The sequence below is a fragment of the Vombatus ursinus genome, unplaced genomic scaffold (assembly GCF_900497805.2).
Source record: "Vombatus ursinus unplaced genomic scaffold, bare-nosed wombat genome assembly UNPS02012319.1, whole genome shotgun sequence".
In the NCBI taxonomy this organism is placed as follows: Eukaryota; Metazoa; Chordata; class Mammalia; order Diprotodontia; family Vombatidae; genus Vombatus; species Vombatus ursinus.
Window position 1 is genome coordinate 1,108,743 of NW_020952097.1, and position 12,508 is coordinate 1,121,250.

Sequence of the window (12,508 nt, forward strand, 5' to 3'; positions counted from 1 at the left end):
AATGCTACTTCCTCTGCCTGCAATGTCCTTCCCCACCCTTAGACTGCCAAAATCCCACACATTTCTCAAGGCTCTGCTCAAATTCCATTTACTCCCAGCAAAAGTGATTCCTCCCCCCACTAAACTATTACAAGAGTTTTTGGGTAGCCCTCTTATGTCCCTTATGACATCCTACTTTAAATCAGAGCAAATTCTATCTATGTCTTATCTTTGAGTAGACTTCAGACTCCTTTGAGGGCAAAAACTGTCTTATTCCTCCTGGTACCCCCCAGTAAAAAGTATTTATATAATATGTTTAGTAAATATTTGCTGAACTGAATTGAAAGTATAAATGACAGAAAACACGAGAAGAGGGGCACACAGGAGTTTCCTGCTTTGTATAAAGCTAAAGCCTGCATGTCCCTTTGATGAACCGATTATAAGTTCCAAGCTGCTTATCTGATTCTGAGGTCTCAGGGCTTCCATAGGGCAGAAAAGTGAGGAGTTTTGACTCTGACCATAAAGAAAAAAAATCAGATGAGGGTGGGGGCACTGCTTAGTGGGTGGTGCCAAGGCCAGGCCTTCTGGTTGCATGGGTCTCCAGCTGCCTCGAGGAAACTTCCTGGCCATTCCAGCTCTCTAATCCAAGCTCCCATCTCATTCCACTTGGCTGAGCCCAACATCTGGACTGTTAATTTTAATTGTTCCATAAAGCACACTGGGCCGCCCAGCTCTGCTCCTTTAGCACCTTCTGTGCCATGTGTGGGGAACACTTCTGAGCTAACTTTGTTTAGCCCAACCAAGCTGCTGTGGCCCCCTGCCAGTACAAAGTACCTTCCCCTCCTCCTCTTACATCCCTTCCAGCTGCCTTCAGCTTTTACTGCTGAAGGAGAGGTGGCACACCTGGGTACTTCCCCACCCCAGACTCCTCTAGGATTGGCTATAGATCCCTTTCTCTCTTATCCCCCCCTGTCCAATGTTTTAGGATGGGTATCTCAGATACCTTACTCCTCAGGCCACCCTTTCTCCCTTTCTTAAGTATGAAAGAGGAAAGACCTAGTTGACCTTCTAGATCTCTTTCATGGACACCTGGGTACCTCTGCTGCAAAGGAGATGAGGGGCTCATGGGATGTGTCTGGCTCAGCATTCACAGCAAAAGCTCTGAGCCCTGGATGAGATATGGACACTACTGGGGTTGCCCAGATTTCAAACATGCCATAGTTAATGCAAGCACCATAACCTGTCCTGCTTGCCGAAGCTGCCCTTCGATAAAGACTCAAAAGCATTCATCTCTGTGAAACAGTTTTCAGAAACATCAGACTGAGATCACTGCCCAGAGAAACAAAGTTCCACTCCTCTAGCTTGGCTCACTCACTAAGGGGCTCTAAACCAAAGACATTTCTCTTCCTGTTCCATCTCCTATCGTTTCTTGGTCTTCCCCTGGAAATAACAATTAGATCAGTTCAATGCTTCAGCCACTAGAGACCGAGGGAGTCCCCATTCTTTAACTCATCAATAAGCTTTTATTTATTTCTTTCCTACTATGTGTCAGACATTGTACAAGGACCTGGTATTACAAATACAAACCTGAGACAGTCCCTGCCCTCAAGGAGCTTGCATTCCTCTGAACACTAAGCCACTTCTTCCTACTCCATTGAATCCCTAGATGTCAAAGCTTCTTTGAGGCCAAACTGGGTTCCTGCCCCTAGTAACCCTATCTGCCACCCAAACCTAACCCCCCCCCCCCACCCACCCAGGAGCAAGCCCCATTCAGTTCAGTGTTTTCACAATCAAGGTTAGGCTAAACTGGAGGAGTAAGGGAAGAGGAATATCCACAGCTCGGATAGAGTAACCTTTTGTGGAGTACAATGGAATGGAGAGTAAGATCAAACAGTTAATGGGTGAAGATTCAGGGCAATTTCTTATGTGAGATTTTTAAATCCATATTCCATTTATAGTAATCTGGAAATCCCTGAGACTAGGGATGAAGAAAAGTCTATTAATCCAGGAGCAGGAAGGAAAGTGAGAGCAGGATTAGAGAAGGGAAATGAAGTAAGAGAGTCTTGTAAGAGGAAGAGGACTTCATATCTGGGCTCTTCAGAAGCACCACGGGAAGGGCCTGGAGTTAAAAGTACAGAGTGGAGCACATGAAAGACAGTAAGTCAGAAGAGTAGTAGATAGAGAAGAAGGGGTAAATGCAGTGAATTAGGTCAGTAGAGAAAATAAAGGCCACACTTCAGGAGAGTAAGGGGGTAAAGGAGTACCTTGGGGTAGTGGGATGGGAGAAGACTGATCTAGGATGGAGGGAAGGGAGAGGAAAGAACAGCAAGTGAATACAATGAGGAAAAAGCTGAGAAAGGACAAAAAGTTCAGGGAAGTGGGAGGGGGCTGGGAAAGGCCCAAGAGTAGGCACATAGTGGGAGGCTGGAAAGGGTAGTGAGTGGGGTGGTGTGGGATGAGTCTGAGGAAGGACAAGATCTAGTACATGGCAGACCACAATGAATACAAGGAAAAAGGAAAGAACTTGACTAACAATGTAGTAAGGCTGGCTAGGAACTCATGTCTCCTTCCTTTTAGTCAGTCTGTGTTTTGGGGGAAATCTAACTATCAATACTCCTATTTTCTGGACAGCTGTCCTCAGTGCCAAAAGAATGCCCACTGGACTCAGGGGTCTCGGGGCTGACTGTGCTGCCCCCATTGCTACATGCCCACCCTCTCCTCTCCTAGCTGGGGGAATGCTGGCCTGTTGAGAACACTTGCTTGTAGACCATGAACGTTACTACTCCTCTAAGTTCCCTTTCTCCACAGAGTCCCACAGGAGCTTCCTCCCTTTCCAACAAAAGCCAGGGGCTTCCAGAATTGCTCCTAGCCAAGCTATCCTATTTACCTTCACAGTCTCTCTCTGGCATTAGGAACCATGAAGCCTTCGAACTTGAAAGTCCTACAGGAAATTACTTTGATATTGTAACCACCTCCTGGGGCAAGTCTGGAAGTTAGAGGCTGTGCATTTTTCTCTACTTCGGATAAACTATTTTCCCCTATTAATCAGCAATGACGTCGGGGCCAGGCAGCCAGCACCGCCTGTTTGCATGGAGGGCGAAAAGCAGATGAGGCTGCCTGGGCCAGCGCCTGCATGGCTGGGCACTGGGCTCCAGCCCTGCCACAACTCCTAGGTTGGTGCTTCCCACCCAAGCCTCACCCTCTCTCACTACCCTTTCTGTACAAACACCATGGCTCTGAAATCACACCTGCAGCATGAAGCAAATATGGGTGAAGGAGAAAAAAAAAACGTCTTTGCTAAAGCCTGTATCACATTTCTTTCCATTTGTAGCCAATTCTGAGGATCTCCAGATGATGCTGGAGCACAAAGGGAGCTCTGCAGAGGCAGGCCCATGACCACTGTTAGCTCCCTCATCACACTGCAGGTCCTTGGACAGACAAAAGGAAGGTCCCATGTCTTCCTGGTCTTTTTGTCCCAGTCACTTCCACTCATCCCCCTCCCCAACACCAGTCATAAACTGGAAAGGGGGAAAAACCCCTAAAGACATATGGGGCACCGATGTAACAGCTGGGAATCAGTGACCAGAGAGTCCCTCCAGGACTATATCTTCAGTCCTCAATAACATAAATGGCAGACAGGACTCAGAAAGGAACCAGAAAGTTTATACCTTGGGCTTCTTTGTGGACTGGGTAAATGCTACAGATATGAAGGTGAAGATTATAACAAGCAGCCTATGGGAACAGGACAAATTAATTGGGGCAAGTTAGGCCAAAACCTGAGCAGGAATCTTGGTTCTCTGCTCTTTCATGTGGGAAAGGTCTCTGACCCTCTGTGAAGAAGAAAGAAAGGGAAGGAAAAAACCAAACAAACAAGAAGAAAGAAAGGGTTGATGAGCCACAGGAACACTGCAATTTAGGGAAGGCCAAAAGAGAACATGTGCACATGTGCCTAGCGCCAGTATGCATGAATGGATCTATCACAAGCTATTTTTTGTTTTTTGTGAGGCAGTCTGGGTTAAGTGACTTGCCCAGGGTCACACAGCTAGTAAGTGTCAAGTGTCTGAGGCCAGATTTGAACTCAGGTCCCAAGGCCTGACTCCAAGGCCAGAGCTTTATCCACTGCGCCATCTAGCTACCCCGACAAGCCCTTCTTCAGCTGGGAGAAACTGGAAAGTTGATCAGGAGTAGGCAGATGTCAATGAAGGGCTGAGCTGTTCAAGGGGTGAGGAGGAACTTGGCCCTGAGTACAAATGTCTAGAACCTCAGACAGAACTGGGTCAACCACATTCCACTGGACAGGGCTTCTGGTTCTAAACAGTATTCACTATTTCTTTTCTTTTTTGGGGCAGGGGGCAATTGGGGTTAAGTGATTTGCCCAGGGTCACACAGCTAAGTAAGTGTCAAGTGTTTGGTCTGAGGCCACATTTGAACTCAGGTCCTCCTGACTTCAGGGCTGGTGCTCTATCCACTGTACCACCTAGCTGCCCCTATTGTATTCACTATTTCTAGTGGTCAAGATACCATTTTCTGGCTCCAGATTTGCTTTCCCTGGGTGACAAACAGTTGCTCCAAGTGCCTTGAAGTTTCCTCATGTTTGGTTGGTCTGAGGTCTGGTTGGGTTCTTCACATAGAGCTTGAGGGAGGGCAGGCAAGAACTGGCATCAATGTCAGAAAAGGCAACAGCAAAGCCTCTCCTCTGGCACCATTCAAAAAGCAGCCAGGCCACCTACCCGGGTGCAACAGCATAGTTGTGACAGACAATGCTGAGGACACCCACAGAACTAAACCAAGAAGAGTAATGTGTCACTGATGTTATGATAATGACAAAGAATTCTGTCTGATGCTAGATTATTTCCATTCAGGTGACACAAAGAGAAAGAGTACACCTGGTTAACTAAAGTCCTTTCTTTGAGGAGGTGGGCAGTGGTGGCTTCTCAATTTTATTAAACATGTGGCCTGAATAAAATCCTAATCAGATAGCAGCTTTCCTATCCAGCATAATAACTTGCTTCCATCCAGTACAGCTTTTTGGCTGGAAAAGCTACCATTTGAATTAGTGGCAGTTTTCCAAGCTGAAAACAGAGCCTATCACTTTAAATTTTGGTCAGCTACACCAAATTTAAAGTGATAAAATTCATTCTTGGCTTAGGAATCCATTAGCAATTTAGATGAGTGTTTCTACCTCTTTTCCCTTTCTTAGCCCCTAGGGTTGTTTTTCCCTCCTTAAAAGAGACTTATTTCTAAGATTATGATTTCATAGCATTTACTTTTAACACTGCTAGGATTTTGCTACATGTATGAAATACAACATCAATGAAGCAAATAGAGTAAGAATTACTTTGTCCATCCATCCCTGAAAACACTTCTCCCACAGTCCAGTGCAGGCACCTCTTTTCCTCAGAACTTAAGTCTCAAGATTTCATAGGATCCTTAGACTGACACAGTGGCCATGTTAATAGCCAAAGTTAGGCTGTTCAATAAGGGTGGTCCTTCCGTCCCCAGCACAGACACCACTTCAGGCTGCCAACCTCTGAGGCCCTGATGGGTAGCAGCCTACAGTACTAAGGACTATCTCACAGGCCATGCAAGGCTATAGCCCTTCTATAGCAGGGCTGCTCCCCTGAGCTCCAGGACTGAATCCTTCTGCTCAGGCCTCGGCATTGTCTCTGTCCTCTTTCATATTTTCCATTTGTTTTGTGAGGTGCCTAGAAGATTCTGGCAGATGGGCCTCCTATAAATAAAGTTTATGAGATGATCCTGAGGACTGGGTGAGCTGAGGCTGCGGTGGAAGCTGCCCAGACTTAAAGCACCGCCCAATGGCTGATCAGACAGGTTGTACCACCCCAATAGGCTGGAAGCCACCTCTGGACCAGGGGGGAACTAGTAGGCCAGGAGGCTGGAAGTGACGAAAATTCTTCAAATGGGAGAAAAAAGAGAAATTTGTTGGCAGACAAAGAAACAGAGGCCCTAGACACTCTCCTCTAGCACCATCTATATGGTATGTGCCTACTTGCTTGCCGCATAGGCTGCAGTGTTTAAATCTGTTTCAGGCCATATAGGAAGCAGGGTAGCTACAGCTGGAAAAGTCCCCCTGACATTTATCAGCTACAAGTTGGTCCTGGTCATGCCAGACCTGGCATGGCAAACCTCTGAAAAGACTGCAATAGAGAATGAGAGCATTAGTAAAACTGGGGGAAGGGAAGATTTGTCCCCTGTAGTTCAGTTTTTATTTCTAGCCAAAGGTCTTAATTCTACCTCTGGCCACTTCCTCTTCCTGCTCAGAAGATGCTGCTGAGAAGGAGGCAGCAGCACCACCACACATGGAGCCACTTCCGAAGCGGCAGGTTGTGACAGATGTTATTTCATTGGCTGAGAACAGAGGGACTCTCTGCAGGAAGCCTGGGCCTATCTCTAACACTAACCCAAGCCACGCCTAACTGATAATTTAGGAAGATGCCTCTGGTATCCACAGGCATCAGGCAGGCTACAACTAGGACTGGAGCTGGGTTGTCATGGCTCATGAGGATGATCCCTTGATCATAGCTGAGGCTGCTTCCCTGGGGGTTAGCATGAAAACTACAAAAAGAACTTCTAAAACCAGAGCTCACTGGGGAGGCCTACCAGGGAACTTGAGGTACCTGTGGGTATCTTAACCCACACTGTCAAAAGAATGAGCTCTGCAAAATCGTCTCACCCCAGGCCCAAGCATAACCCCCTTGCATTAACTGTACCCTTTCAGAGATCCAGGAGGATCCTGGATTCCTGGGCCCTTTTGGATTCTCCCTCTAGACCACTTCAGCTCCTATGGATTCAACGATCACCTCTGTGCAGATGATTCTCAGATCTATTTATCTAGCACTAACATCTCTCCTGTCGTCCAGTCTTACCTCTCCAACTACTACTGGATATTTTGACCTGGATGTCTGTGTAGACAAACTCTACTCAAACTCAACACATCCAAAATGGAACTCATCCTTCCCTTCAAACTTTCCCCTCTTCCAACTAAATGGTTGCCAAGTGCTGTCAATTCTATCTTGTAACATCTCTTGTACACATCCTCTTTTCTCCTCTAACATTGCCACTTTTCACAGACTACCACTTTGGTGTAAGCTCTCATCACCTTCTGCCTGGACTACTGCAATCACCTGCTGGTTGGTCTCCTTTCCTCAAACTTCTCCCCACTCTGACCTTTCCTCCATTTAGCCATCGAAGTGATCTTCCTGAAGCACAGGTCTGACCATGGCACACTCTTTCTCAGTAAACTTCAGTGGTTCCCCATTACCTCCAAAATTATAAAATCCACTTCACAACCTGGCCTTTTCCTACTTTTCCAGTCTTCTTACACCTTATTATTCCCCCACCATGTACTTTGCTATTCTGTGATACTAGTCTCCTTATTGTTCCTTGAACATAAAACTCCATTTCTAACTTTCTGTATTTTCCCTAGCTGCTCCCTATGCCTAGAATATTTTCCCTCTGCATTACCACCCCCAGACTTTTCTGACTTCCTCTAAGTCTCTGCTAAAATCTTACCTTCTACAGGAGGCCTTTCCCAATCCTCCTGAATACTAGTGCCTTCTAAGATTCTCTTCAATTTAGCCAGTAGGTTTGCATGTTGTCTCTTGCATAAGACTGTGAATTCCTTGACAGCAAGGACTGGTTTTTGCCTCATTTTGTATCCCCAGCTCTTAGCACAGTGCCTGGAACATAGTAGGTACTTTGCAAATGCTTGACTTGACTCGGGTGACTAGGATTCAAACGTCTCTTCACCCCTTCTTCCCTTTCCCTTCTCTCTCTCTCTTTTCTTCAATACCCTGCCCCCCCCTTCCCCTCCCAGCAGGAGTATTTCAAGTTAATCATTTTCCCTAGGGGAAGGTAAAATGTAGCCATACTAAAAGTCTTTTGCTTTTGGCATTATTGATGAGTTAACTTCTGTGGAAATTTCTTAAATCCCAAAAAGTCTTTTAAATATGAAAGCTATTACATTCCAACAAGGAACACCTGGTACCTAATAACAAGTCAGAAGTCACCTTGTTCAAGGAAGAGAGGGAAGCTGTTACTGAGAGAGAGAGTTACCTCCCTACAGGATCAGCAAGCACCATCTTCTTTCCTGACCTGTGCCACAAGGCAACACCAATGAATGTTACCTGACCACTGAAAGGGCCTCCTGGACTTCCTTAGTAAGTCCACACTAGTCTTGGTTCCCCAGGGTTCCTGTAACCACCCCACCAATTTCATCTTCAAGTGTCCAATGGGGCTTTGCAGCCTTTGGTTGGTGTTAGGAATCAGAGTATTTCAGAGAAGGAAAGCACTTTGAAAAGTCCCTGTTTCTGAGCAGGACCTCAATACACCCCTTGACCCATCCTCCACACCTCCCCCCCCCCAAAAAAAAATTCTACCAAGGGAGGAAAGTTCTTTCAGAAGTACTTGTGACCCAGACAACACCCTCACATTTCTAGAGTTCAATGCAACTGATATTTTATTAAGTATCTACTATGTGGAAGGATGAGATTAGGCCTGGCTCTCAAGCTGTTGGGCACCTCTAGGTTCCTGATGCTGACAGAACTACTACTACTGATCTACCACCAGCCTGAAGTCCACCCCATATACCCACCCTAAGACAAAGCCAAGGAGGGAAGGAAAGGCCTGACCACTTTACTCAAATTTATTCCAGGTTGCTCCTCTCCCTGCTTTGTTCTCACTTAGGACAGGGACAAGAAGGAAAGCCAGGGATTGCTCACCATTCCTGACCATTGTTTTCCTCCTATTTATGCTCCAAACCCAAGAGGTTTGCTTACATGCATGACATAAGAAGGAAAGGGTAAAGTTAGTGTGTTCCTGTATAAGTCACAGAAATTATAATGGCTGATAATTACATAACAGTTTGCAATACAATTTACATATATTATTTCATTTGACCTTCACAAGGCTGAGAAGATAAGCACTGCATGTGTGATTATTCTCATTTTAAAGACAAAGAAAAACAGACTGAGGATCAGAGTCATAATCTGACTTCAGGTCTCTCCTGACTCCAAGATCAGTATTATTACCATTACATTATGACTCTCTGTTAGAACAGCCTTTTTTTCTAAGCTCCTTATAAATTTACTTGAAAGCTAAATAAGCAATGAGCACATTTTGTAAATATATCAATAAAACCTAAAACATACCTTCCAGTCATGAAAAAAGGATAATTTCCTCCAAAGAAGAATTACTTAGTGGGTCAAGCCCCTATCTCAAGATAAACAAGGGAGCCTCTCTTACCATCATTGCCATCACCTAGGATTACTTTGTCAATCATCAGAACAAATTCATTCTTCCCTCTCTCTCTCATGTTTATGAAAAATAATCAATTCCACATGGCTGGTGGCCCTCCCTGTGGGAGCTGAAACCTCATCCAAAATGAGTTACCTGCAAGGTTCGAGGTTTCTGGGTGCCAGGCGGGAGCTGGCACCCTTCCTCTCCTTGGCCTGCAGGTTCCGGGGGAGCTGGACACCCACAGTGCAGCTGACTCGCAACAGCAGAGTCACAAACAGCTCAGGGTAAAGGCCCAACACTGCTGCCCCAGACTCTGGAGCAGACATGATCTCATACAGAGCACATGTGGCCTGGAGGAGAAAAGGGGGGGTTGGGGGGGGACGAAAAAGAAGAGGATTAAAGAAAGGATCTCCAATACTACCACAATACCTGACTGGGTTAGCCTCAGTCAGTTACAAAAACAAAGGAAGCCAGCTCTTAGTACCCTTTTCCAATTCTGGCCCCATAATGAGGCCACAATGATTCCATAGGCCCTCTGCTACTCTGAGTTGGAGGCCTACAGTATCAAAAAAGGAAACCAATGGAAACACAAAAGCCACCATTAAGGGCCATTTCACTTTGAAACTGAAATGCTTAGGAGTTTGGAATTCTCTGCTTAAGGGGGAGGGGAGAGCAGGAGATCTGACAGCTCAGATTTTATGGACAGGAAGACTACACACATGCAAACATTACACTTGCATAACCTTATTCCGGCTGATTTAAAGAGCGCGGTAATTACCCAGCACCAAACACACTGGGGGTGACTGCAATGTGTACAAGGAAGGGAGGGAGGGGCAAAGTGTTGGCTTTCACAGGGACTGATCCTGTACCATCTGTACTCGGCTCTTCAGAGAAGAGGAGGAAATTTTCACAGCTGTTTTACTGCTTAAAAAGCTGCCAAGCTGGGTTTATTTTTTTTTTTTAAAGGGATAAAATGCAAAATGATCTCCCTTGGGGATGAACACCTGAGAGGCCTTTTATGAGGCTAGAGCTTAGAGCTAATAGGCATTATATGGTGATGCATTATTTCCCCAAGCAGGGCCTGGCACAGACACCTGAGTAGAGGAAATGAAAAGAGCATTTCAGGCAGTGATGTCCAGAATGACATCTTCTGGAAAGGTCAAGACTCTCCTGCTGACCCCCTTGTGTCCTCCACCACCACCCCCCCCCCAACACATTCTAGGGAGGAAAAAGAGAATATGGAGAGGCCAAGGCAGTAGCACCAGAGGAGAAAGGGAGAGAGGGGAGGGGGGGGAGAGAGAGACACACATGCGCGCGCACACACACACACACACAGAGACAGAGAGGGAGAGAGAGAGACAGAGAAGGGGGAGAGAGGGGGAGAAAGGGGGAGAGGGAGGGGGGGGGGAGAGAGAGAGAGAGAGAGAGAGAGAGAGAGAGAGAGAGAATATGGAGATAGGGATGAAAGACCTTGGAAGAGGACGGGCGAGTACATACCATGGTCTCCAGGGTCATCCCGTATAGAACCTGCCTGCCCATAATATGCCCTATCCACACTCCCAGGAACAGGAATGGTGACAGACCAAAAGCCCCCCAAAAAAAGAAAAGAAGCATGTGGGGTGCATTTATTAAAGGAAAGTAAAACTTCCTTTGGTGTATCAGGTGACTTGGTGATAGGCTAAGTGCCAGATGGGAGGAGAGAATGCAATAATGCAAGCACTAGGAGCCAGGGAAGGCTTACCTCTGTCAGAGGTTACCTCAGAGCCTCAGGGGCTGCTATATATCCACTCCAAGGGTTCATTCCCTCCCCCAAGTCATCAGTCCATCATCTATCTCTCTACCATCACTACCCACTGGAAACCCACACCTGCCCACCAAAGGCAAGGGAGAGGATAGATGAAAGCCACTATACTCACAGCAAGAGGGATCACTGTGGCTACTCGATCGTAAGTGCTGCTCAACAGGAAGGACTTATTCTCTGTGAATGGGACATCTTTATTCATCTTGTCTAAAAGCAGCTCCAGGACTTGGGATGTGAGGGTGGGTTCTGTGGCCAGAGCCCTCCAAAGGGAACAGGTGTGACTAAAGCAGAGAAAGCAGGGAAAAAGTCATCACCACACCAGGGTCACCACCACATCGAATGACCATAAAGAGACATTTACTGAGAATCTATGGGGTTTCACATTGTTGGGCTTGGGTCACAGGTCTTTTCCTTCTTAATATTCAAGAAGCGTAAGGAACATTCAGACAGAAAATATAGTTCTTGTCCACCAGAAGCTCAAAGTCTAGTTGGAGGGATGTCATGTGAGCATATGTTAAATGCCAAAGGAGTGGCAAGATGATGGTAATTAGAGAAGCCCAGTTTAGCCTGCCCCAGAGTGCTCCACCAGTCAGCCATGGTCTTAGTCCAGTGTGGGCAGTAAAGGACAGCAATGGCCCTCACACCACAATCAACTCCATGACACAAACACAAGATAATGTTGCCAGATCCTGAGGAACATCTACCTTCAGGTCATTTTGGAGCCTTCAGGGTTTCAACCTACCAATGGGAGGTTTCTGGGGAGTTACAGTTAAGTCCAGAGCATCTCCCTGCTCCCAGATGATCGAGGCCCAGGCACTACTCTCAAACCATATGCCCTTCTTAGGACCAATTTCCAATCAGAGTATGCCAAGTTTGTATGGCATCCACCTAGCTCTGACTGATCTATCTCTATTCTCTATTATATACCAACCGACAGGGATAAAATAGGACCACCACCTGAAGCCTAAGTAAGATAGAAGCCTTAAATATGTCAACAGTGAAGAAATGTGGTACATCAGAAAAAACTACTGGTCTGGGAGGTGTATGGGCAGGTTACTAAACCTCTCTAGGACTCATTTGTTTTTTTAAAATAACTCACAGTTATACAACACCTTCAGGTACTCCTGAAATACTTTATTTTACAAAGTACTTTCCTCACAGTGGTGCAAGGGTTACTCCCTTTTTACAAATAAGAAAACTGAGGCTCCGAGGAATGAAACGGTTTGTCCTTGGCCACAAATCTCTCAAGGGCCCATGTCCAATGTTCTCCACTAGCATGGGACTGACCACAAAACCATTCTATCAAAGGAAAGGCTGGGAAGACCTGCATGAATGGATGCTGGGTGGAATGAGGAAACCACAAAACAATTTATTCTCTAACATCAGTACCATAAAAATGAATAATTCTAATCAATGGTCAGCCATGATTACAAAGGACCAATGACAAATGTTGCCCACCTCTTGACTGAG

General features: G+C 46.1%; 1 protein-coding gene across 7 annotated transcripts in view; it reads right to left on the bottom strand.

Moving 5' to 3' along the window:
* Nucleotides 1–12,508, bottom strand: part of MROH1 (maestro heat like repeat family member 1) — a 185,195-nt gene that overhangs the window by 38,648 nt on the left and 134,039 nt on the right. For 6 of the 7 annotated variants that reach the window (XM_027857638.1, XM_027857637.1, XM_027857636.1 and 3 more), the window contains 2 exons: nt 11,154–11,319; nt 9,391–9,587 (listed from right to left, as the gene is read on the bottom strand). The exons of the other annotated variant lie outside the window; for it this stretch is intronic. In XM_027857638.1, coding sequence (XP_027713439.1) covers nt 9,391–9,587; nt 11,154–11,319 — 363 coding nt within the window. The remainder of the gene's footprint in view (nt 1–9,390; nt 9,588–11,153; nt 11,320–12,508) is intronic. 7 annotated transcript variants of the gene reach the window in all.